This window comes from Aythya fuligula, chromosome 20, assembly GCF_009819795.1.
Source record: "Aythya fuligula isolate bAytFul2 chromosome 20, bAytFul2.pri, whole genome shotgun sequence".
Lineage (NCBI taxonomy): Eukaryota > Metazoa > Chordata > Aves > Anseriformes > Anatidae > Aythya > Aythya fuligula.
The window spans coordinates 6,767,997-6,791,622 of NC_045578.1; the positions used below are offsets into that span (position 1 = coordinate 6,767,997).

Below are 23,626 nucleotides of genomic sequence, written 5' to 3' on the forward strand. Positions count from 1 at the left end.
GAGGACCCCAGAGGGGCTTTGGGTTAAATACCCCTAAAGACACAACCTAAGAGGTACCTTGGGCTAAATATCCTGTAAGACAAGACCCCAGAGGTGGTTTGGGGTAAATACCCCATAAGCCAGGACGCAGACCCCCCAGATAAAGAGCCAGGCAGAGCCCCACGCCAGCCCCCTGCATGCCAGGGGCGTTCTTTATTCGTACATCAGCTCGCTCTGAGCACAGTGCAGGACCAGGGGGTGCATGCAGGGAGCCCCCCCTCTCTCCCCCCCTCCGGCCTCAGGAAGAGGGGCGCAAGCAGCATCTTCAAGTAGAGGGCACAGGGCCCTGACCCAGAGCGTCTCCCCACCCCAAAACCCCCAAAAAAGTCACTCTTCCCCCTCCTGCAGCTGGGCCATCCGTGCTGCTGGGCCGAGGCCTGGCTCTGATGCAGCCCTGAGCTATGGGGCCAGGCCAGGGCGCTCCACGGGGTCGGGCTCGGTCCCTTTTGGAAGGCTCAAGTCCATTTTGGAGGGCTCAGTCTATTTTGGAGGGCTCCTTCTTGCGCTGCTTGGCCTCCCGCAGGATTTTGGCCAGGGAGAGGAGGATGGGAACGGCCATGGGCAGGAAGAGCGGGATGTAGATGGCAAACTTCTGGTCGTCGGGGAAGTAGAGGAGGTGGAGGAGAGAGGGGTCGAAGAAGGCCCGCTCCGAGGAGGTGACAGCTTCCTTGCTGGCCTGGAAAGCGGAGCGCAGGCGGCCCTCAGCCAGCTCTGCCATGGCATCCTGCACCGAGGCCACCGCGTGGTATACCTGCGTGGGAACAGCACAGACAATCAGTCCCTGGCCACAGAGGACGAGGACACGATGCTGGAGGCCACAGATAAACATCTGGGGACCTCTGGCAGCCCCCAGGCCTGGCAGCACCCCACACCTCGGCACAGGGACAGCGATTCCTGCCCCTCTCCGCTCCTCGGGGTGCCTCAGCCCTACCTCAGAGGCGACGTCGTCCTTGATAACGATGTTGCTGATCTGATCCAGCAGCTGGGCCAGCGAGGTCAAGGTGGTGGCGACGGTGGCGATGTTCTCCACCGTGTGGGCCCAGAGCAGGCGGTCCAGCTCCCAGTCGGCCAGCCCCTCGTTCCCTGGGCTCTCTACCTGGAACTCGGGGGGCAGCTCCTCCCGAGATATCCCAAAGAGTAACCTGGGAGCAGAGGGGGAAGGTCCCAGACTGTGGCACGAGCCCGCAGCCCTGCCTGCACATTCCCTGGTGCGTTCAGTCCCTGCAGGGCTCAGCCCACACCTGATGGCCTCCCACAAAACCAACCTCCCACCTCAGGACAGGCAACAGCACCCACGGCCAGGAAGCGGTGCTGGTTGGTGGTCAGCACCTCAGAGGCCACAAAAAGCCATCCTCAGTCCCCCGGATGAGCTGCTGGGCTCTGGCACAGGTACAGCCCGCTTTGTCCCCAATTAATGTGCACGTGGATCAGGAGAGCACAGAGGTCAGGGTGGGGAAGAGCGCGTCCTCACCGGAGCTGGGCTAGGAAAACCTCCATCACCCGCACCATGTCCACGTCCACGTGCAGCGGGAGGGAGGCTTGGGGGGAAGCAGGGGCTTCAACGTTGTAAATCTGCAGGAAAGCACATCGGTGAGGCACACCTGGGGCCAAGCAGTGCTGCCAGCACTTGCTGCGGACGGGGAGCTGAGCCCTAACCAGAAGCAGGGCCCCGTACCATGATGCCACCCCAGCGGGGGCTGTGGAAGGCATTGGTGGGCACCGGGGCTCCGTCCTTGTCCTGGATGTAGAGCGGGGAGTGGGAGCGCTCCGGCACGTACAGCAAGAAGTTCAGCACGGGGTAGAGCGAGGCGGCGCTGGATCCTAAAGCAGGACTGAGTCAAAAAACTCTCCCCTGCCCCACAGGAATAACAACAGAGCCCAGCCCTGCTTCTCCTCAAGCAGCAAGCCCCGAGCAGAGCACCCAGCCTGGTAAGTCTCCGTCAGGGCTGGCAGCTCACGGTGCTGTGGGGAGGGAAAAGGTGAGGGTGTAGGCACCCCACTCCCCATCAGGGCTTGATCCTGCGAGAGCGGGGTTGGGAGCTCACCCAGCCGGGCCTCCACGGGGTTGATGACGTGCGGGAGGCTGTGGGCGCTCAGGAGGAAGCTGGAGGACTCCTTGTCAAAGCGCGGCGTCACCCCGAGCACGGCGTAGTACAGGATCTGCAGGGAGTCGACGCGGGTGCTGCTGGCAGAGAAGCGAGTGCCAGGGCACCCGGCAAGGCCACGGGCGGGCTCTGCCCATCGCCTCTCCCAGCCCTCACCTGCGAGTCAACTGAGAAGTTGGCCACCGCGCTCAGCTTGTCCAGGACGGGCTGCACGTAGCGGCCGACGGCGCCCTCGATGTCCCAGTCCACGTCATGGGACTTGGGGTCAGGGTTCAGCAGGCTGAAGGTGATCTCGTACCCTGCCGAGCACCCAGGCCCCGTGAGACACGGCCACAGCCACCCTTTTGTGATGCCAAAACCGGGCAGGTGGCCACGACGGAGCTCCCAGGAGCCACAGGACCTTGACCCCTTTCTCTCTGTCCCTCCTCAACGTGGGGCCACACTCTGGTAGCCCAGCACACATCCCCAAACAACTGACAAAGGGCAAAGGGAAAACCCTGGGGGTCTGTCACCCCAAAAGACATCTGGAGGTGCTGCAGGGACACCAAGAACAGCATCTTGCCCCCCGAGAGCCAGCCGGCCTTCCCAACAGGCAGGGGGCTCGGCCACAAGTCCATACCCAGGCTGGATTTCAGGTGCCGCCGGGCGTCGGGGCCGAGCTGGCCGTCGGGGACGCGGTCTGCGAGGGCGGCAGCGATGGAGGTGGCCGGGAGGGCCATGACCCGTGTCAGCTGCTGGAGGCGGGCACGGAGGGCGGCCAGACCCTGCCCGGCCCTCAGCAGGGCACTGCGGTGCTTCCCCACGTAGACGTCGGTGCCCTGGGGGAGGCGTGGTGGTGAGGAACGGGAGCGGGGTTGGTGCTGCCAACGCGCCCGGAGCCACCCACGGCAGCTCAGGGAGGGAGCTGTGCCCCACAGGGCGCCTTCAAGGGATGCAACCCCACAAATCTCCCCGATCCCAGCGCTCCTTGTTTCTCCCTGGGGTTTTGCAGGCCTTTTTGGCAAGGCCTCCTGCATCTCTGTGTGGCAGAGAGCGTGGAGAACCAGGGGTTTCCTCCAGGCCAAGCTGCCCCAGAGCTGCAGCATCCCACGGGGATGGTGGGAACGCAGGGATGGGCACCTCAGGGCGCTGCTCCCTACCTGAGGCAGCAGAGGGGAGCTCTCAGGGACCACGTACACGGTCAGAGAGCCCGGCGAGGCGTCCTGCAGCGCGTGCAGAGCGGCATCGGCCTCTGAGGAAGACAGAACCGTTAGTGGGACTGGGAGCTTTGCTCCGTTCCCCATCCCATAGGGTACCAAAGCCATTTTCTGCTAAACCACCCTCAAAACCTGCTCCTGCATGGGCAGCAGTGCTCGGTTCAGGCCCCTGCGGGCAGGAGAAGCACCGCACGGGGCACTGGGAGCTGCAGCAGCCCCAAGGCATCCCCCAATCCCTCACCCCACTACCTCGTGCAGCCCCCCAACCCCTCACCCCGTTACCTCGTGCAGTGGCTGCACCCAGCGCCGCCGCCTCCCTGGCCGTGGTGCCGCGGTACAACTCCTCGTAGCGGGCCGCCACATCACTTCTTGCTGTTGGGGGAAAAAATAACCCAAAATGAGTAAAAAACGAGCAAACTTCCAGGCCCACGGTGCTCCTGAGAGCCGGGCTGGGGGCAGTAGCGGCCGGTGGGGGTCTTACAGACAACGGGAACCGGCTCCTCCCGCACGTCCCGGTACGGCAGCTGCCTCGGCAGGTCAGCGGGCACCGAGCCCGGGGCGAAGACCACGGAGATGGGGACGGAGAGCTGGAGCTGGGAGCGGGTGTCAGCAGGGGGCACCGGGACACCCAACGGAGGGGCAACTGGGGGATACTGGGGACCACTGGGGTAACACCGGGGACTACTGAGGGGATACCAGGGACCATTGGGAGGCCACTGGGGGGATACTGGGGACTACTGGGGGGATACTGCGGGAATACCAAGGACCACCAGGGGACCACCAGAAGGGTTCTGGGGAGGGGGGGGATACTGGAGACCACTGGGAAGCCACCAGGGGGGATACTGGGGACCACCGGGGGGACACCGGGGACTACTGAGGGGTACCAGGGACCATTGGGAAGCCACTGGGGACCACTGGGAGGATACTGGGGACCACCAGGGGGATGCCAGGGACCACCAGGAGACCACCAGGAGGGTTCCGGGGGGTGATACTGGAGACCACTGGGTGGCCACTGGGGGGGATACCGGGGGGCCACCGCGAGGCCACCGGGGGGACACTGGGGATCACTGAGAGGATACCGGGGACCACCGGGGACTACCGGGGGGATACCATGGACCACTGGGAGGCCACCGGCAGGATACCGGGGACCACCGGGGACTACTGGGGACCACCTGGGACCACCGGGGCGGATACCGGGGCGGATACCGGGGACCACCGGGGACCACCTGGGCACACCGGTTGCCCACCGAGCAGCCCCCTTCAGCCCCACACTCCCCCCCTCTCCTCACCGGCAGCCGCCCCAGGGCGGCGATGCCGGCGTAGGGCAGCGCGGCCCGGTACGTCTCGGTCGTCCTCCACCACAGCGGCAGCCCCAGCAGCACGGCGATGGCGGCGAAGCAAAGCGCGGCCCGGCGGCCCCGGGAACGCTCTGAGGGGACAGCGCTCAGAGCCCGAGCCCGAACCGGGCCCCGGTTGGGGTTCCGGGGGGGGGCTCCGGGCCTCGCCCTGCCCCTCGCCCGCCTCCCCCGGTACCTGCTTCATCCGCCGCCGCGGCCGCGGCCGCCGCCATCTTCTCTTCCCGGTTCAACCGGGAGGGGGGCGGGGCTTGAAGGCGGCCCAGCCATTCAAAGAGCTCGCGGCTCTCGCGGTAACCAATAGAAGCGGGGATGGGGCCGGACGGGCGTGAGGAGGAGCCAATCGGAGAGCAAGGAGGAGGGATAGGGGAGCAGGGTGCTGGGGGGGGGATCATGGGGGGGGGCGATGGGTGCTGGGGGGGGCCATGGGTGCTCAGGGGGGGACTATGGGTGCTGGGGGAGTGATGGGTGTTGGGGGGGGGTCCATGGATGCTGAGGGGGTGGCGGGTGCTGGGGGGGGCTGTGGGTGATGAGGGGGGGGCGATGGGTGCTGGGGGGGGTGTGATGGGTTCTTGGGGGGGGCCATGGGTGCTGAGGGGGGCTGTGGGTGCTGGAGGGGGGCCACAGGTGCTGGGGGTGTGATGGGTGTTGCGGGGGGTCCATGGGTGTTGAGGGGGGGGCTATGGGTGCTCAGGGAGGGCAATGGGTGCTGGGGGTGGCCATGGGTGCTGGGGGGGGGTGATCGGTGCTGAGGGAGTGGAATGGGTGCTGAGGGGGGCAATGGGTGCTGGGGGGGCCTATGGGTGCTAAGGTGGGGGTGATGGGTGCTGGGGGGGGGGCAGTGGGTGCTGACGGGGGCAATGCCCACCCACAGGCACCCACCTTGAGCCAAAACAGGGGATCAGGGCTGGGAACGGGGACATGGCGGCTCCACACCCCCCATACCCCCACCCCACCCCAACCCCAATCCAGGCCGAGACCGTGCAGGACGATGAGGAGGAGGAGGAGGAGGAGGAAGAGGAGGCGTCGCGGCGCTGTCTCTACCGTTTATTCGTTGTTTAGGCTATTTGGTACACGGGGTGCACACGACAACACGACACACGCGGCCCCGAGGGCGGCACTGCGAAGAAGCTACGGCGGGGCAGGGGCACCCCCAGGCCTCCCCTCCTGCCCCCCAACACGGCCGGGGGCTCCCCAAACCCTTGGCTTGGCTTGGCCTGGCCTGGCCGGAGCTCCCCGCCCGGCCGTGAGCGGCTGAGCCAAGCGTCCCCTTCATCCGCGTGGGGCCGCCGGCCCCGACCCTCCTGGCGGCTTCCCCTGGGTGGCTGGGGTGGAAGCGGGGTGTGAGCGGTGGCGGGGGGTCCGGGGCAAAGGGGGGGGGGGCCAGCGGGGCCCGGCGGAGGCTCAGTACGCGTGGTTGGCCACGTAGAGGGACTGCCCGGCGGCCCCCGAGTCGTCCCCGCTGCCCTCGTACTTGCCCAGCGCAGCCAGCCCGTTCACCTGGGGGGAGAGGAAGCGTCAGCCCGCGGGGACACGGCACGCTGAGTGCTTTATCCCATGGGGACAGGGCCCTGGTGTGCCCCATCCCATACAGACATGGCCCTGGTGTGCCCCATCCCATACAGACACAGCCCTGGTGTGCCCCATCCCATACAGACACGGCCCTGGTGTGCCCCATCCCATACAGACACGGCCCTGGTGTGCCCCATCCCATACAGACACGGCCCTGGTGTGCCCCATCCCATACAGACACAGCCCTGGTGTGCCCCATCCCATACAGACACAGCCCTGGTGTGCCCCATCCCCACCTGGGACGTGGCTTTTGGAACCCCACAGGGAAGGTTCCTGCAGGAACCTGGCTCTCGGCATCCCCCATTCCCTTATGGGGACGCAGCCCTCACCGTCCCCTACCCCACATGGAGACAGCCATCAGCGTGCCCCTAATGGGGACCTGCCCCGTGGCATCCCCCCTGCTGTGGGGCACAGCCCTCGGTGTCCCCACCCACCCACAGGGACACAGCTTTTAGGATCCCCTCCCCATGGGGCCGTCCCCATTCACCTCTGCGCGCTTGACAAACTCCTCGGTGGCGGCGGTGGCGTTGTCCTTCTGCCCGCGCCAGGCGCTGAGCGCCGACGCCTGCAGCGCCCGCCCGTAGGAGAAGGTGAGGGCCCACGGCCGCACCAGCGGGCACGTGTTGATGGCGTTGAGGTTGATGGAGGCCTCCTCCTCGCTCTGCCCCCCGGACAGGAAGGTGACACCTGCGGAGAGCAGGGGAGTGGCACCCAGGGGACCACCCGGCATCCCCCTGCCGTCATTTTTGTTGTTTCCACCACGTCCCGGTGGCGGTACCTGGCACGGCCGGGGGCACGGTGCGGCGCAGGGCGGTGACGGTGGCCATGGCGATCTCCTCGGGGCTGTACTTGGTGGGGCAGGAGTGGCCGGGGGTCACCATGTTGGGCTTCAGCAGGGTCCCCTCCAGGTAGACGTGGTGGTCGCTCAGCGCCTTGTAGACGGCCGCCAGCACCTGGGGACGGGAATCGGGGAGTCCCGCGGCACGGCACGGCGTGGCACGGTGCCCGCCCCGCCGCCCGCCCCGCCGCTCACCTTCTCCGTCACGTACTGGCACCGTTTGAGGTCGTGGTCACCGTCGGGCAGGATCTCCGGCTCCACGATGGGCACGATGCCGTTCTGCAAGCACCCGGGAGATGTCATCGCAAGGGTGTCCTTGGGCACTGCTCCAGCCCCGTGGCGACGTGGGGCAGTGCCGGGACTTGGGGGTGGTGCCCAGCCCCGGGGTTCAATCCCCTTACAGGTGATGCCCATCCCAGTGGGGCAATGCCCAGCCTAGGAGCAACAATTCTTGGCCCCGTGGGCAATGTCCAAGCCTGTGGGGTGATGCCCAGCCCCGTGTGGTGGTGTCTGACCCCACAGAGCGATGCCCAGCCCCACAGGTGACACCTGGCCCCACAAGAGATGCCCACACTCTGGTCCTGGGAGCCAAGGACCATCCCCATGAGCTGTTACCTGGCCCCTGGGTTGATTCCCAGCCCCGAGGGTCAGTGCCCGTCTCTGTAGGGTGACACCCACCCCACAGGTCAATGCCCAGCCAACGGGGCAATACCCATCCCTGCAGGGCAACACCCAGGCCCTGCAGTAACACCGAGCTCCGTGGATCCGTGCCCATCGCTGTGGGGCAATACCTGGCCTCGTGAGTCAGTGCCCATCCCACAGGCCACTGCCCGTCCCGTGGGACGTCGGCCAGCCCCGTGGGGCCGTGCCCAGCCGCAGCCCCGTACCTGCTGGCAGATGCTGGCATAGCGGGCCAGGACGTTGGCGTTCTCCATGATGGCGAGGGCAGAGGGGGTGTTGTCGCTGATTTTCAGCACGCAGCGCCACTTGGCGAAGTCGGCCCCGTCCTTCTTGTACTGGGCACAGCGCTCCGACAGCCCGTCCAGACCTGCCGGGCAGCGCGTCAGCCCCGTGGCCCCCCCAACTTTGCACCCTCACCCCCCCGACCTGCTGCACATACCCTGCGTGGTGGTCTCCCCATCCGTCCCGGCCAGCGGCACGACGCCTTTGTCCACCTACAGAGGGAAGGGGAAGGTGGTGCTGAGCCCCACCAGCACCCCACAAGCACTTTCGGCACCCCCAAAACCCATCAGACACCCCCCGCACCTTGATGCCCACGACGATGCCCTTATCTTTGATCATCTGGACGAAGGGGGTGCCGTCGTCTGCCTTCTGGTACATGGTCTCGTGGAAGAAGATGACGCCCCCGATGCACTTCTTCACCCGGCTGTCGGCGCTGAAGAGGATCTGGCGGTACAGCCGGCGGTTCTCCTCCGTGTTCTCCACCCCGATCTGGTTGAGGCGCTTCGCCATGCTCCCTGGGGGCATCCGAGGCACCGTCAGCCCCGGCAGCGCCGCGGGGACGCGGGGAAGGGACAGTCGGGACGGCTCCCTCCCCAACCTCCCCACCCCTCCCCACCGCCGCCCGGGCACCGACCTACGGACTCATCGGCGGCCAAAATGCCCTTGCCCGGGGCCACGATGCGCAGCGCGATGTCCGACAGCTCCTTCTTCTGCTCGGCCGTCAGCGCGGGATATTGGTGCGTCATGGTGGTGGTGGTGCCTGCCGGCGGACGAGGGCTGAGTCACGCGCCGCCGCCGCCACGGTCCCCCCCCCCCACCACCACCACCACCACGCGCCAGCACCCTGCGGGGAACGGGGACCCCCCCGGGACCCCCATCCGAGGGGCGGACGGCCCTAGTGGGGTGCCGGGGGAGGCCGCGTGGCGTAAGCGGGACCTCGTGGAGGATGCCGGGGAGCTCCCAGCCATTTTGGTGCCTGCTCGCCCGCCCCCAGCCCAGCCATCTTGAGGGAGAGCAGCTCCGGGGGGGGGCACACCGGGGGCAGGACCCCCGGGGTGGGGGGCACCGGGGATGGAGATACCGTAGGGCCGGGGCTAGCTCAGGCTGGGGGTGCGTGGGGATGGGGTTACCCTGAAGTAGGGGGGGAGGAAAGGCTCCAGATGCGGCGCTGCCCCGGGGGTGGGCTGGGGGTGTCCCAGGATGGGGCCCCCCCGAGATGAGGCTGGTCCAGGGATGGGGACGGGGACACCGCCACCGTGGGACCGGCGGCGAACAGCCCCCGGACCGGTCCCCCCCAGGCTGCTCCGGTCCGGGGGGTTCCCCAAGCCTCCCCCCCACACCCGTACACCCCTCTACCCCAGAGCGCACCCCCAAAAAAAAAAAAAAAAAAAAAAAAAAAAAACACCCCAAAAGCTCCGCGGTTCCCGGCGGCTCCGCACGGGGCTGCCGTCGGGGCTGCCGCTCCCACCGGCTGCATCCCTTCCAGCCCCCCCCTCCTCCCAGCTCCCTATTTTTGCCCCCCCCCACCCCCCCCACACACCCCCCGGTTACCGTGCAGGGCCGGTGGCGGCGGGCGCAGACTGCGGGCTGCGCGCTCCGGTCCCGCGGTAAATGGGGCTGCGGTGCCGCAGAGCTACGTGACCGGCGGGGCGGGCCCGGCGGGCGGCACCCGGTAAGACCGGCCCCCAGCCCCCCCCCCAGAGCCTCTCCGCCTTCCTCCCCCCCCCCGCCAACGCAGCCGAGACACCGGAGCCCCCCCCCCGAACCTCGCAACCCACCCCCTCCGGTTGCGCCCCGTGCCGCTGTCGGGGACCCCGCGGTGCCATCCTGGGGTTGGGGACCCCCACACACACTTTGTGCCCCTTTTTTGCTCGGGGGGGAGCCCGTTGTGTGTGTGTCCCCCCCCCCCCCCCGCCTCGTTTGGGATGGGGAGCCAGCCGTGCCACCCCCTTGTCACTTCCTGCTGGGTGTGGGGAAGTGACAAAGCACATCACCCTCTGCCAGCTTCTGCTGCTGTTAGCGACCCCTCTGTGCCCCCCCCTCGGGAACAAACCACCCCCTCCTTGTGCCACCCCATAGAGCCCCCCCTTGGGACCCCACTGTCACCCCCACCTCGAGGCAGGGACCTCTGTGCCACCACCCATGTGTTGGGGACCCCCCTGTGCCCCCCCCCCAGCATCACCTCCACCCCCATCCCTGCATATCCCAGGACAGAAGGGGGGGCTCTGCAGGGGAGCAGCCCCCCCCCGCACCCAGCAGAGCCGCCCGGAGCCGGCGTGGGGACAATAGCGGTGTCCCCGCTCACCCCACGGGCCGGCTGCCAGGGCTGAGTTCTGCTGAATCCCCGCCGTAAAAGGAGGGCTCAGCAGCTTGGCACGGCCCTAATCCAGAGCGGGCAGCTCCTATGGCCCCCCCTTTTCATCCTAAATCCAGGCCCAGGCCGCCCCCACCCCACATTTAGAGGGCGCAGCCAGCCCCCTGGCAGCAGGGAGGGGTGCGGTGCCACCAACGCACCCCCGGGAAATAAAGGCATGGAAAAAATAATAATAGGGGTGGAGGGCAGGGGAAGGTGACCCCCTCCGCCCTCGGGAGAAAAGGGCCATTAAAAACCAGAGCACTTGTTGGAGCGCAGCTATTTCGGGCTGCGGTGACAGAGGGAGGCGCAGGGGGGGGCCCTACAGGGACCGGGAGCATCCTTGGGGCTGGGAAGGGTTGGAGGGAGATCCCGCAGGAGCTGCCCTAGTAGGGAAGGTGGAAGGAGGAGAGCTGCATAGGGAATAGGGGGGGCCCCATAGGAGCCCCCCTTCAAGGCTGGAAAAGTCCTGGCCCCCCCCCCCCCCGGGATGCTGCATGAGGGAGATATAGGGCCCGATGCAGCAGGTATAGGGCACAGCATCCAGCCTCACGTCCCCTCTACGCATGCCCCCAAACTGGGGGGGACACAGAAAACTTGTGGGGTGGAATCTAGGCCAGGAGGAGGAGCGGGGGGCCCCGGGGAGGGAAGCTGGGTCAACCCGGGCACCGCGGGGTAGGAGCCTTGGGAACGCGGTGCCTTATTGAGAGCAAGCACCGTGGGGGGGGAACGTGGCCCCAAGGGGTGGCAGGGAGCCCAGTGGCACGGCCCAGGGAGGCAGCGGGGTAAAATGCCAACGAAAAAAAAAGTTTATTCAATAAACAATGACAGGGGTAGGAAGGGGAAGGGGGCAGCACTAGGGGCTACTGCGGCTCTGGGGCTTCTTCCTTGCTCTCAGCGCTCGGTGGCTTCAGGTCCAGGTAGCGCAGCAGGCCCAGGAGCTCGGGGCAGCCCGGTGACACCGCAGGGAGCACCGAGAGGACCTGGGGACAGGACAGGACCTGGGGACAGCAGTGGTGTTAGTGGGGGATGCCCCGCTCGCAGGAGGGATGAGGGCCCCGGCAGGGCCCAGCTCACCTTCTTCATCTTCTCCTGCGTCTCCTCGTAGGTCTTCAGCAGCTTCTGGCTTTGTTGGAGCCTCAGCTCCAGCCCTTGGATCTGCGAGGAGGCATTAAAGGGCAGGGAAATGAAACGAGGAGGCATTAAAGGGCAGGGAAAGGCGGTGTAGGGAGGGGGAGAGGGGATGGGAGCTGATGGGACCCCTGGGAGCTCCCAGTACCTGCTCCAGGTACTTGTCTGAGAGCTGCGAGTTCTCATCCATCTTCTCCAGGAGCAGCAGGCGCAGTTTGTCCACCTGTGATGGAAAGCAAGGGGGAAACGATGATGTCTCCCCACAACCTGAAGCCACCCCATGGTGGGGACGAGGCCTCCTCCACGGCCACCACAGGCCCAGCTCCCCGCGGCCTCACCTCCTGCCGCATCAGGATCCGCTCCTGGACGCGGGCAGCGTCCACCTTGGGCTCCTGGCCCCGCACCTCCTCCCACAGCACCTTGGCCTCCGTCTCTGCGCGCTGCAGCGAGCGCCTCAGCTGCGAGACCTCCCCATTCAGCCTCTGCGGAGGGAGGAGATGCTATGGGGGGCCCTTTGGCATCCCCCCGGACCCCCCCACCCGGCCCCGCACGCACCGTCACCTCCCCGCTCTTGTCGATGAGATCCATCATATGCTCCTCCTGCTGTTTCAAGATGTCCTGCAGCACCTTCTCGTTCTTCAGGGGACAAAATATGGGGGACGGGAGGGTGTCAGGCCTGGTGTTGTCCCCCCCCCTCGTGGCACCGGGTTGCTCACATTTGAGGTTATCCGAGCCCGGAGCGCCCGCGGGGCAGCGCGGTGCCGGTCACCCAGATTCCCGGTGTCCCAGATCCCAGCCCCGTCCCAGTTTGGCTCTGCCCCGGGGTGAGCACTGGCCCAATTCTGGCGGGGGCTCACCTGGATCTTGCCCTGCAGCGCCTTGTTCAGCTTAGCAATGGTGGCGGCCTGGTCGTCCATCCTCTCCTGGCTCTCATCCGTCACCTTCTCCAGCCTGAGCTGCAGCTTGGAGCTGGGGGGGGGGGGACACACAGCGTGGCTGAGAATTTGGGGGGAACGACCCAAACCCTTCCTGATGCCCCCAGCCCCCAGGGACAGAGGCCAGCCCATAGCCACCAGCTGCAGGGAGCCCTTTTGGATGAGCACTGTGCTCAGAGCCAAGGTGGGAAGCACCCCAGGGTGCTGCCCCGTGCCCAGCACCCCCTCCCGGACCCCCCCCCGACTCACATCTTGGCCTCCAGCGCCTTGAACTCGCTCTGCTCCAGCTCCTGGATGCGGGTGCTCAGCAAGGAGAGCTCGGAGACCACGGCCCTCAGCTCCGCCACCCTCTCTATCAGGCCGCCCTCGGGCTCTGCGGGCAGGGGCTCGTCACCGGGGTGTGGGGTGGGGTGGGGGGGACACAGGGGACAAGGAGATGTGGGGCAGCCCCACACCGCGCTACCTGCTTGCTTCGGCGTGGAAAAAACTTTATCACTGCTAGGCTTCGTCCGGGGCACGCTCCCAAATCCAGCAGCTTCATTGCCATCTACAAGAGGCGAGGGCAGAGGCGCTGTGTGAGGGGTCGGGGGGGGACAGGACCAGCCCTCGCCCCCCCACCTGGGGGTCACCAAGAGCTCACCTCTCCCCGATGTGGCTTTCAGGGCGCTGCCCCCGGCGCGGTACGGGGTGCGGTGTGCGGGTATCCGCGGGGCTGGGGTCCAGGTTCTGCTCCTCAGCGGGGTGTCATCGTCCTTCTGGAGGACGGAGCGCGGTGTCGGGGTGCTGCCCCTGCTGCTTGTTCATTTTTTTCTCCCCCCCTTTGCCCCCCCGTACCCCCGACCTACCTCCTTTTCCAGGGAGGCCCGCAGGCAGTCGGCAAGCTCCTGCAGCCTCAGCTTGCTCTCGGCGATGTCCGCCAGGCACCAGGAGACCTTTTCCCTCTTCAGCTGCGAGTCCTGGAGCTCAGCCTTGGTTCTCTCCAGCTCCCTGAGGAGGGCGGCTTGCTTGTCCCTGCAGGGGTGGGGGGATGGCGTGAACAGAGCATCTCCCCCCTAGGGTGGGAGAGGAGCATTCTCCAGGCTCCCCCCAAAATCTGGGGGTGCAAACCCCACTGCGCCGGGTGCTGGCAGGTTTTGGGCTGCCCTACAACCTCTCCCCCCCACTTGGGGGGATGATTCAGCAGCGACCAGAGCCACACCTCCATACACACACACACACACCCCACCCCGAGGGGCCCAATTTCCCCAAAACGAGGGATTTAGGCGCGGGCCGTACTGCAGGCACTTGTGGGACTCCTTCAGCTTCTCGTGCTGCAGGCTGCGCTCCTGCAGCTCGGCCAGCGTGGATTTGAGCTTGGCCTCCACCTCCATCAGCTGCCGGCGGGACATGCGGTTCTCCTGGTCGAGGAACTGCAGGGAAGGACACGGCCATGAGCATACAGACAGCTGGGAGGCGGGGGGACATCACCGCAGCCCCCCCAGTGTGGTCCCATCCCGATGAGGGGCAGCTCCGTCCCCCGCCAACAACCCCCGGAGGTGCTGCGGGTTTGCACCCTGGGCATGGGCTGGGCCCGAGGGAAAGCAAAGCAGCGTGACTGCGGCCAGGGGAATTATCCCCGGGCGAGCAGCCCTACGTGCAGGATGTCAGCGCCGAGGGCTGATCCCGCTGCTGGCCGGCTGCCACCCGGCGGCACGTGACGGTGCCGGCGGCTTTGGGCTCCCACCTCCCGGCACTCCGTGGCTTCCCGCAGCTCCTGGCTCAGCTCGCCGCACTCCCGCTGCAGGGCATCCCGCCCCCTCGTCAGCCTGATGGGGATGGGATAAGGGTGAAGGGACCCCACAGGGGCGTTTTGGGGATTTTTGGGGGGGGGGGGGGTGAAGGGGGTGTGGAACCCACCGGGAGATCTCCTCCTTCTGGTCCGTGGTTTCTTGCTGGAGCGCGTCCCGCTCCTGCTGCGCGCCGGCCAGCTGCTTCATCAGGGTGCCCAGGTCTGCAGGGGCAGAGCTGTGAAGGTGAGGAGCGGCTCCAGCCTCCCCCCGGCCCCCCCATCCCGACACCCCCCGTGTGTTCCCCTACCTGCACCCAGGCGCGAATTGGTCACCGTCAGCTGCTCCACCTGAGCCACCGCGTCCTGCAGGGCCGCCGAGGTCTCCTCCAGCCTCTGGGACACCTGCGGGGACACGGAGCTCATCCCTGCTCCTCCAGCACCGCTCCCCCAGGCCCACGCTGAGCCATTTCCATGCCCCTTTTCCCCATAAAATCCCCCCACATGCCCGGGGAGAACCCTCCAAGCACCACACAGCCCCGTTACCTCCTCCTTGGCTCGAAGGGTTTCGTCTGCTCGCTGCTGCGCCTCCTCCTGCTCCTGCAGGCAGCTCTGCAGCTTGCCGGGCATCTTCCAGGCCATGGCCGTGCACCGGGACACCAGGGCCCTCACCCGCTCCCACTGCGAGGGGACAGCCCCAGGGGGAGCAGGATTAGGGCAGGAAGGGACAGGGCTGGCAGCCGGGCTGACCGCGGTACCCAAAGCGCAACCGCCCCACCGGGACAGCCCTCACCTCGTCGTCCAGCACCCTCTGCTCCTCCTGCAGGTTTGCGAAGGCGACGTCTGCGAACTCACGGAAGAGCTGAGACTCTGCAGCCAGGGAAGCCTGCGGGACAGGAGGGGTAAGGGAAAAAGGACTGAAGGAGGCAAGCGCCAGCCCCGGGCCGTGGCAGATCTGCTCAGAGCATCGTCACCCAAACCGGGGCTGCGGCTGCACCCGCAGGGACGCAGGGGAGGGGACCCGCAGCCATCCTGTACCTGATGGTGGATGGTATTTTCCAGCAGCCTGACCAGCTCTTGCTGGGACTCCAAGCTCTGGTTGCGGGCGCTGATCTGGGCTCTGGCGTGGGAGCTGAAAGCCTCCAGGAAGCTGTCACACTGCCGAGGGACAGGCACGGCTCAGGGCACGGCCTCACCACTGCTCCCCACGGACAGACGGACTCGGGACTCTCAAATCAACAGGATGGGACACGGGGGCTGCAGAGGCTGCCCCGTTACCTCCGCCTTGGCTCGAAGGGCTTCGTCTGCTCGCTGCTGCGCCTCGTCCCGCTCCTGCAGGCAGCTCCGCAGCTTGCCGGGCACGCTCTGCAGCATGGCCACACAGCGGGACACCAGAGCCTTCACCTGCTCCCTCTGCAAGGGAAAACAGCCCCGAGAGGAGGCCCTGAGAGGAGGCCAGCACCGGGACGGCCTCAAGCTGCCACGTGCCAGCTCCCTCACCCACGTCCCCAGGCATCTGTGGCACAAGCCTGGGTGCAGGAGCTGCTTCCAGCAGCCTCCAGACACGCACCGGCTGCTTCCAGCTGCCCCAGACCCCAAAAAAACCACGTGCCTTGGCTACCTATGCCATGAAGGGCCAGACACGGGGCAGCCAGCCCAGCTGTGTGCGCTCACCTCCTGTGCCAGGGCTCCCTGATCCTCCTGCAGGCTCTGCAGGGCGCGCTCCGCGAGGCTGCACAGCTGGAGGCCCTGCCTGGCCCAGGCGTCCTGGGGAAAGGACGAGGACACGGGTGCTCAGGACGTGCCAGCACCGGTGGCACCGGGCACGTGAGGTGCCCAGCTGAGTCCCACGTGTTCACCGTGCACCCCCACACACCATCGCCTCCGTCGCCTGCGCCAGCTCCTGCGCCAGCTCCTGCTCGGCGCCCCGCTGCCGCTGCAGAGCTTGGGTCCTCCTGTGCAGCTCCAGGTAGAGCCCATGGTAGATCTGCTCCTCCTAAAAGGGGGGCACAGCAGGCTCTGCACCCCGAAACCTCCCCATCTCCCCGCGCACGCCGTGCCACAAGCTCCCACGGGACCAGCTCATCCCTTCCCCATGCGCCTGCCGCAATATTCCACTGCGGAAAGGGCTCAAAAATGGCAAACAATAGGAGCAATAACACAGCTGGAGTGGGACAAAACCCCAATTTTCTTCCACCCAGGGCTCCCCACTTACCCCCTGGGACCAGGTGATGTCCGTCTGGGCGGGGGCATCCCGCTGCTTGGCCGGCCCCACGGTGGGGAGCGACCTCTGGCTCTCCTGCCAGTTGCGCAGCTGCAGCACGAGCACCTCAATGATGATGAGGGTGTTTTCCAGCCGCCCCTCCAGCTCCGCACGCGACAGGGACCTCAGCTGCTCCCGGGGACAGCTGGGGACAGAGACAGCAAGCCCCAAGGGTTGAGAGGGGACACCGCAGGGGCGCCGTGCCCCCCGTACCCCTCCCCGTGGGGACACATACTACGAGAGCAGCGAGTCGGTCTCGGTGGCGCTGTCCTTGGCGTGAGCCACTGCAGATGTGCCGGGGCTCCTGTCCTGGGGCTCCCGCGGGGTCATGACGGTGCCGGTGTCCACAGTGGACACAGGGGTGACACTGGTGCCCACGGCCACGGTGGGCACGGGGGTGATACTGGTACCCACAGCCATGGTGGGCACGGGGGTGATGCTGGTGCCGGTGTCCATGGTGCGCACGGGGGTGACGCTGGAGCCCACGTCCCGCCACGGCACGGACAGGGGGAGCCTGTGCCGCAGGGAATCCAGCGGGGACGGGGGCTGAAGGTTCCTCTCCAGCCACGCCAGCAGCAACGCCCAGGATAAGGCCCCCGGGGGTGGCTCCAACGAGGGGACCGGGGTGGCCACTGGCTCAGCCGAGGGGAGCGGGGTGGCCGCTGGCTCAGCCCTTGTGGGCTCCGACTCGGCTGCCTCATTTTTTGGGGGGCTCTGCTCCGGGAGGGGAGGGATTGGGGACGTGGTGGTCCCAGGGGTGCTGGGGCAAGCGGGCAGACCCTCACCCTCATCGCTAGTTCCCTCGGGGCTGCAGGAGAGGTCGGTGGGCACCGCGTGCCCCCCATGGAAGGGAGCCTCCTGCGGGGTGGAGGTACCGGGGGGGCTCGGGGTGCAGGAGGCTGGGCTGGTGCTGCTGAGGGGATGCAAGGGGGGGCTGCAGGGCGCTGAGCTGATGATGCTGGGGGGGCCTGGGGTGCAGGGGCATGAGGGGTCAGGGGAGTAGGGCACCAGCGGGGTGCTGCTGGGGGGGGTGGGGAAGCAGGGGCCTGAAATAAGGCTGTTGGGGGGTCCTGGGGGGGCACTGCAGGGGGGAGCAGGCTCTGGGGAGGCGTCACCTGGGGGCTCGGGGGCTTCAGGCCCCGAGGTGGCACTGCTGGGGGGCTCTGGGGTGCTGCTGGGGGGCTCTGGGGTGCTATCAGAGGGGGGGAGCTCCGGTGATTCAGCCCTTAAGGGGATGTGGGGGGGGGACTCGTGCAGGGTGGGGGACCCTGGGGTGACAGCACCTGGGGAGGGCTCCGGGGTGATGCTGCTGAGAGACTCCAGGCTGGGGAAACGCGGGATAAGAGCCCTGGGGGGGGGCACGGCGAGGCGGATGGGGTGGGGGCGAGCGCAGGACACCGGGGTGCAGCTGCCACGGTCCTACGGGACACCGGGAGGGGGGGGTCAGGACATGGAGGGGGGGGGGCAGGACCACCCTGCACCCCCCCCCCTCCCCCCCTATGGCCACCTGCCCCTCCCCACCCCCTCCCAGTTAATCCCAGCTCTCCCAGCGCCCCCCCCCCGAGCTCCCCAGCCCCCCCCGGTGCCCCTCCCGTTATTATTGCCCCCCCCCCCGTTTTTTTACCCCCCCCAACACCGACCTCGAGCCGCATGCGGCGCAGCAGCGGGGTGAGGCCGCTGCCCTCTGCCTCCGGTTGCAGCCGCAGCTCCTGCAGGGGCCTCCGCTGCATCTGGGGGGGGGGGGATGAAGATTACCGGGGGGTTACCGGGAACCGGAGCCCCCCCGGGGCTTAACGGAGCCCTCAACCGGCCTCGAGCAACGGCGAACGGGGCCTCCCGGAGCCCCCCCAGGCGGTAATAGGAGCACGGGGGGACTCCCGGGGGGGGGACTCACCTCGGTACCGGGCCCCCCCCGGTGCCCCGCACCCCCGGTGGAGCCGCGCGCCGCCTGCATGGCCCCCTCCCCGCTGCCGCCCGCGCCCCGCCGCCGCCCCATTTGAAACCCCCGCGCGGTTCCGATTGGTCCCGCGGCGCGCACGTGACCGGGGCGGGACCAAACCGGTAAGGGGCGTGGTTATAGGGGAGGTGGGCGGGGACTCGCGCGTTGGGCCACGCCCACCTGGCGGGAAAAAGGCGCGGGGGGGGGCGGGTGCGTTGGTTCTGGTGGGTATGGAGAGAGTGGGTGGTGTTAATGAGGAATGTATTAATAAAGAATTTATTAATAAATAATTTATTAATAAACTTATTGATAAAGAATTTGTTGATAAATAATTTATTAATTAAAAATATTAATAAGGAATTTATTAATAAAGAATTTATTAATAAAATTATTAATAAAGAATTTATTAATAAATAATTTATTAATTAAAAATTATTAATAAAGAGGTGGGAGTGTGGCCATGGTAATGGTAGCATCAGACTCTTAGCGATGAGGCCATCAGGAATGTGAAAGAGCTTAGAGGGAACCCAGAAGGGTGGTTCAGGAGGCTCCCTGCAGCCTCGGGTTGCTTGTGCTCCAGCCGTTGAGGCATGGAAGTGTCTGGGTGGTTGCTGTTGTTGTTATTTGCAAAGTTGTTTGACCAACGAAAAGTTGGTTTGAAAAGGACTGCTGTGGGGTGAAGGGTATAAGAGGGGAGCCTGCCCTTAGGATAATAAAAAAAAAAAAAAAAAAAAAGAGAGAAAGAAAAAAAAGGCAACATGATGAAGGTACGTCATCAATAAAGGAGCAGAAAGAAGGAATGAAAAGGAACAGGTTAGCAGAACAGAGACCAGGATGGGAACAGGCACATTGATTGCATCATGAAGATCGGTTCGGCCAAACTCAGCAAACTGCTCAGAGAAGCTCGTACTGAAAGTCGCTGGAAACAGGAGCACTGGGGCTGGAGAGAAGCTTGAGCTGAGAGAAGCGGAGCCATGCACACAACTGCCCCTTGCTGGTAAGCAGTTGCGCATTATGGGGAATCATACATCCTTAGGAACAAAGACTGTCCTGGTAGCTTCACAGCTTATTCTCCTTATTAACAATGGGACAGCTTATGAGCCTGAAATATGGGACCAAACTGAGGTCAAGGTGTGGGACTCTGCAACTAAAAACAACAAGGTTGCAGTGGGATTGCTCGGCACCTGGCGAGCAGTCTCTGAAGCCTTAAAGAGCTGTGTGGGACCACAGTCAGAAATGTGTGGTTTGCCAGACAGTGAGGGAGCTGCGGGCTCCTTCACTGATCCTTCTGCTACGCCATCGGCCCCTCTGCTGCCACAGCCATCGAAAGCTTTGCTGTTCCACCCCTGGACGTGCCTTTTGACCCAGGCCCTATGGCCTTGAAAAGGAGATGGATGTGCTTTTCTTCGATCTGGGAAGAATGGGATACATAAGGCCTGAAGACCGAGTTGCTTGACAACTTAAAGTGAGACATATTGCTCAAAAGTAATGGAAAATGGAGATGTTTGTAATCAAGAAAAGAAATGGAAAATGTTCTGTATATTTATATGTTTGATGTTCGTGTGTGAGTGTTGGTGGAGCGCAGACTCCCCGCACACCCAGCGCTGTTTCCTTGCCTTTTATACCTTTTATAAATATTCCTTTTATAAAAATTCCTAAATTCAGGTTGAGTTGAGACTTCATTTATAACAGTCCCGTGGGGAGACGCACAGCGCTGGGGGCCCAGCCGCTGCCTGGGGGGGGATTTTGGGGGGGGTCCCTGAGCGATGCGAGGGGTGCGGCGGTGGCAGCAGCTCAGCCGGGCCAGGGGCGGTCCGGGGGGGCCGTGGCGGTGAGGTCGCAGTCAAAATCATCAAAGGTGGAGGGGTCGGGAGAAGGAGGAGGGTTGGCAGGGGGGCGCGGGGCCACGGCCACCGCCACCGGGTCCTTCTGCAGGAGGTCGGCGTCGAAGGTCACCCCTCGGAAGAAAGGGTGGTCCTGGAAGTGGTGGAGGTAGCGCAGGCGGCGCAGGGGGTTGTGGCACAGCAGCTGGGGACGGAGAGAAGAGGCTGAGCGGTGGAGACCCCGCTGGGGACCCCCAACCCAGGGGGCGAGGGCTACCTCGGCCAGCAGCCGGGCCAGCGCGGGGCTGAGCGCAGGGGGGCTGGTGTAGCTGCTTTGGTTGACGCGCTCCAGCATGGCCACGTGGTCCCCCGCCGGTGCCACTGGGAACTGGGGGGCAAGGAAGGTGTTTAGGAGCTCCATGGGGTGCCCCTAGCCCCCCAGTCGTGCACCCTACAGAGCTCACCTCCCCGCTGGCCAGGGCGAAGAGCAGGACTCCCAGGGACCACCAGTCGGCCGCGTGGCTGTAGGGACCCCCGCTCAGCACCTCTGGGGCTGAGGGGATGAGGGGGTGAGCAGCTGGGGTGGAGGTGTCCCCAGCAGCACCCCCTGGGGGGGGGGGATGTGTCCCCACAACCCTGCCACCCCTTACCCATGTACTGCAGGGTGCCGCAGATGGTGTGGGCCCGCTCGCCCCACCGCAGGTGCCGGGAGAGGCCGAAGTCGGCGAGTTTGAGGTGCCCTGCGGGGTGAGATGGCACATGGGGGCCCCAACGATGGGGTGTCCCCACAGATGGGGTGTCCCCACAGATGGGGTGTCCCCACCCTAGTGCCACAGACCCTTACCCCTCTCATCCAGGAGGATGTTCTCCATCTGAAACAAACCAGGCGCTGGGGTGGCCAATTTGCACCAGGGGGTGCAGAGACCCCCCCCCAACCATCCTCTGTCCCCCCCCCAGACCCCTTTGTCACCCACCTTCACGTCTCTGTGCACGATGCCCAGGTCGTGGAGATACACTGGGGACAAGACGGAGCCATCAGAGCCGGGGGTCCCCTCCCCAAGCCGTGCCCTCTGCCACCCCCGTGGCACCCAGCGGGCGGCTGCCCCCTCCCCAGGAGGGCTGAGCCCCCCCCCAGTACTCACCCAGCACCAGCACCAGCTCGGCAGCAAACAGGCGGACGGTGGCCTCGGCGAAGCGCCCGGCGGCGCGCCACAGCGCGTGCAGGTCCCCGGTGCTGCAGTAGGTGCACACTGCCAGGACACGGCACCGGCCTCGTGACGGGCACCGAGGTGACACGGGCACCACGGCCACGTGGCCACAAGGACCGTGCCTTGCGGTGTTATGAGTGCTGGGTCCATACGGGCAGCGAGGTGGCACAAGCACCGGGACCTTGTGGGCACCAGGACCGTGCACTACGGTGACGTGGGCTCCAGAGCCATGGGGACACCAAGGTGACACGGGCACCAGGGCCACGCGGGCTCTGTGGCCACAAAGGTGGCGCATCCCTGAGCAAAGTAAGGGTCCCGGTGGACCCTACAGCACTATGGCTACGTGGGCACAAAGGTGCCACGAGCACCGTGGCTAAATGGGTACCGAAGCGACGCAGCCCCTGGGGCTCGCAGAGCCACCAGGAATTGCACCCACGCGGGCACCACGGCGGCACAGCCACCGGAGTGGTGACACAGGAGAAGTGACAGGACAAACCCGGGGGGGCCAGAGCAGCTCGTTTGTCCCTGCTGTGCTCCTCCCCGTCCCCGTTGTCCCCGGAGCTGGCAGCCGAGCGCTTCGGTCCCCGCAGGCAGCGTGCAGGGCGGGGGGAGCACGCGCGTGTGCGGGGACACGTGTGCGGGCAGCGGGGACACGTGCGCGGGCAGCGGGGGCTGGGGGGGGGGCCAGGACGAGCCCGCGGGCAGATGGTCACTCACTGATGAAGAGGTGGCGCTGGCCCTGCCAGCTGTCCCCCAGGCCGTGGACAAACGGGTGCCTGACCTGTCTCTGGGGACACAAAGCAGAGAGGGTGAGCGGCCCCCGGGGGAGAGGGGTTCACGGGGGGAGGGGGCTCTGCAGCCCTGTGGGATCCTTCCCCCCCAACCCCTCCCCAAATCCCCCCCTCACCTGGATGCTGACTTCTTCCTTGCACTGCTTCAGGGTGTCGCGGCGCAGCACCTCCACTTTGGGCATCACCTGGGGTGGGGGGGGACACGATGGGGGTGTTGGGGGGGGGCACAGAGCAGGAGGGGCACCCCCCGGACCTCAGGGCAGCACCCACCTTGACGGCGCAGACCTTCTCCCGCCCGCAGTCCAGCACTTTCAGGATGGTCCCGAAGGAGCCTTTGGCCACCAAGCCCAGGATCTGGGGGGGGGGCAGGAGCTGAGCACCCCCCCACGGAGACAGGCTGTGGGGTGCCCGGCGTGGGGCAGGCTGTGGGGCGCTTCCACGGGGAGCTGGGTCCCGCGTGGGGTGAGGTGGGGGGCGTTGGGGGGGCACAAAACAGGCGGCGGGGGGGGGGCGCACACAGGGACCGGGGAGGGCGCGTGGGTACCCCCGTGGGGACCTGGGGAACGGGGGGCACGGGGCACGGGTGGGGGGAGAAGGGGAGCCGGTAGGAGGGTCGGGGGCTCCGGGAGGGTGCGCGGGGACCCGGTACGGAGCGCAAGGAAACCCGGTAAAGACGGGCGGAGACCCCAAGAAGAGGCACGGGGTGGCGGCACAGGACGCACGGGGAACCCGGTAGGGCGCACGGGGACCCCGGTAGGGCGCACGGGGACCCCGGTAGGGCGCACGGGACACTCGGGGACCCCGCTGGGAAGCAGATGGAGCCGTGCCGGGGTGCGAGGGGACCCGGTGAAGGACGCCGTTTAACGCACGGGACCCCCGGCGGGAGGTGCGGGCTCCCCGGTAGGACGCACCGAGCCCCCCGGTAGGTTTTTTTTTTGGGGTGGGGGGGCGACCGGCACCTTGAGCTGCTGCTGGCGGCCGGAGGGGCGAACGGGGAACTCCGGCAGGAAGAGCGAGACGAGCTGCGGCAGCGGCCAAGAGGGCAGCGGCGGCTCCTCGGTGGCCAGGGCGAGCCCCGGTACCGGACCCGGTCCCCGTCCCGGTGCCGGTGCCGGTCCCGTCCCGGCTCGGCGCAGCAGCGCCCGGACCCACGGCCCCACAGCGCGGCCCTGCGGACCCGGGGTCGACGGTCGTCAACGGGGAGGGGGGAGCACCCCGGGGATGGGGAGGGGGGAAATTTAGGGGCACCCCCGGGGCCACCGCACGCACCTGGGGGGGTCGCACCGGGGCCGGGCCCGGGCCGCTGCTGGCTGCTCCCATCGCGCCGCGCCCCGGGCCCGGTGATCGCCG

The 23,626-nt window shown here is 66.5% G+C and overlaps 4 protein-coding genes across 4 annotated transcripts; all 4 read right to left on the reverse strand.

Moving 5' to 3' along the window:
• Nucleotides 1-158: 158 nt before the first annotated feature.
• Nucleotides 159-4,927, reverse strand: PIGS (phosphatidylinositol glycan anchor biosynthesis class S). Its single transcript, XM_032200843.1, has 12 exons — nt 4,874-4,927; nt 4,630-4,769; nt 3,822-3,933; nt 3,623-3,712; nt 3,284-3,375; nt 2,764-2,962; nt 2,301-2,443; nt 2,085-2,199; nt 1,715-1,860; nt 1,511-1,611; nt 971-1,181; nt 159-790 (listed from the first exon to the last, which is right to left on the reverse strand). The coding sequence occupies exons 1-12, from the start codon at nt 4,908-4,910 to the stop codon at nt 515-517; spliced, it is 1,662 nt and encodes a 553-aa protein (XP_032056734.1). The 5' UTR covers nt 4,911-4,927; the 3' UTR covers nt 159-514.
• A 798-nt stretch (nt 4,928-5,725) lies between these two features.
• Nucleotides 5,726-9,728, reverse strand: ALDOC (aldolase, fructose-bisphosphate C). Its single transcript, XM_032200983.1, has 9 exons — nt 9,620-9,728; nt 8,703-8,828; nt 8,372-8,583; nt 8,226-8,280; nt 7,993-8,153; nt 7,301-7,384; nt 7,046-7,220; nt 6,755-6,954; nt 5,726-6,195 (listed from the first exon to the last, which is right to left on the reverse strand). Exons 2-9 carry the CDS (start codon nt 8,812-8,814, stop codon nt 6,100-6,102), a joined length of 1,095 nt encoding a protein of 364 aa, XP_032056874.1. The 5' UTR covers nt 8,815-8,828; nt 9,620-9,728; the 3' UTR covers nt 5,726-6,099.
• A 1,479-nt stretch (nt 9,729-11,207) lies between these two features.
• Nucleotides 11,208-16,971, reverse strand: SPAG5 (sperm associated antigen 5). The gene is made up of 21 exons (XM_032201155.1): nt 16,751-16,971; nt 16,468-16,660; nt 16,129-16,248; nt 15,531-15,665; nt 15,291-15,410; nt 15,046-15,138; nt 14,799-14,933; nt 14,564-14,657; nt 14,384-14,477; nt 14,211-14,292; nt 13,763-13,896; nt 13,333-13,498; nt 13,128-13,242; nt 12,951-13,034; nt 12,737-12,860; nt 12,410-12,521; nt 12,108-12,188; nt 11,891-12,034; nt 11,701-11,775; nt 11,499-11,579; nt 11,208-11,422 (listed from the first exon to the last, which is right to left on the reverse strand). The coding sequence occupies exons 1-21, from the start codon at nt 16,969-16,971 to the stop codon at nt 11,285-11,287; spliced, it is 2,541 nt and encodes an 846-aa protein (XP_032057046.1). The 3' UTR covers nt 11,208-11,284.
• Nucleotides 16,972-20,199: 3,228 nt separating this feature from the next.
• Nucleotides 20,200-23,596, reverse strand: RSKR (ribosomal protein S6 kinase related). Its single transcript, XM_032201156.1, has 12 exons — nt 23,546-23,596; nt 23,236-23,445; nt 22,547-22,630; nt 22,393-22,461; nt 22,203-22,272; nt 21,420-21,527; nt 21,252-21,292; nt 21,122-21,149; nt 20,928-21,017; nt 20,742-20,830; nt 20,555-20,665; nt 20,200-20,482 (listed from the first exon to the last, which is right to left on the reverse strand). Exons 1-12 carry the CDS (start codon nt 23,594-23,596, stop codon nt 20,249-20,251), a joined length of 1,185 nt encoding a protein of 394 aa, XP_032057047.1. The 3' UTR covers nt 20,200-20,248.
• Between the last annotated feature and the right edge of the window lie 30 nt (nt 23,597-23,626).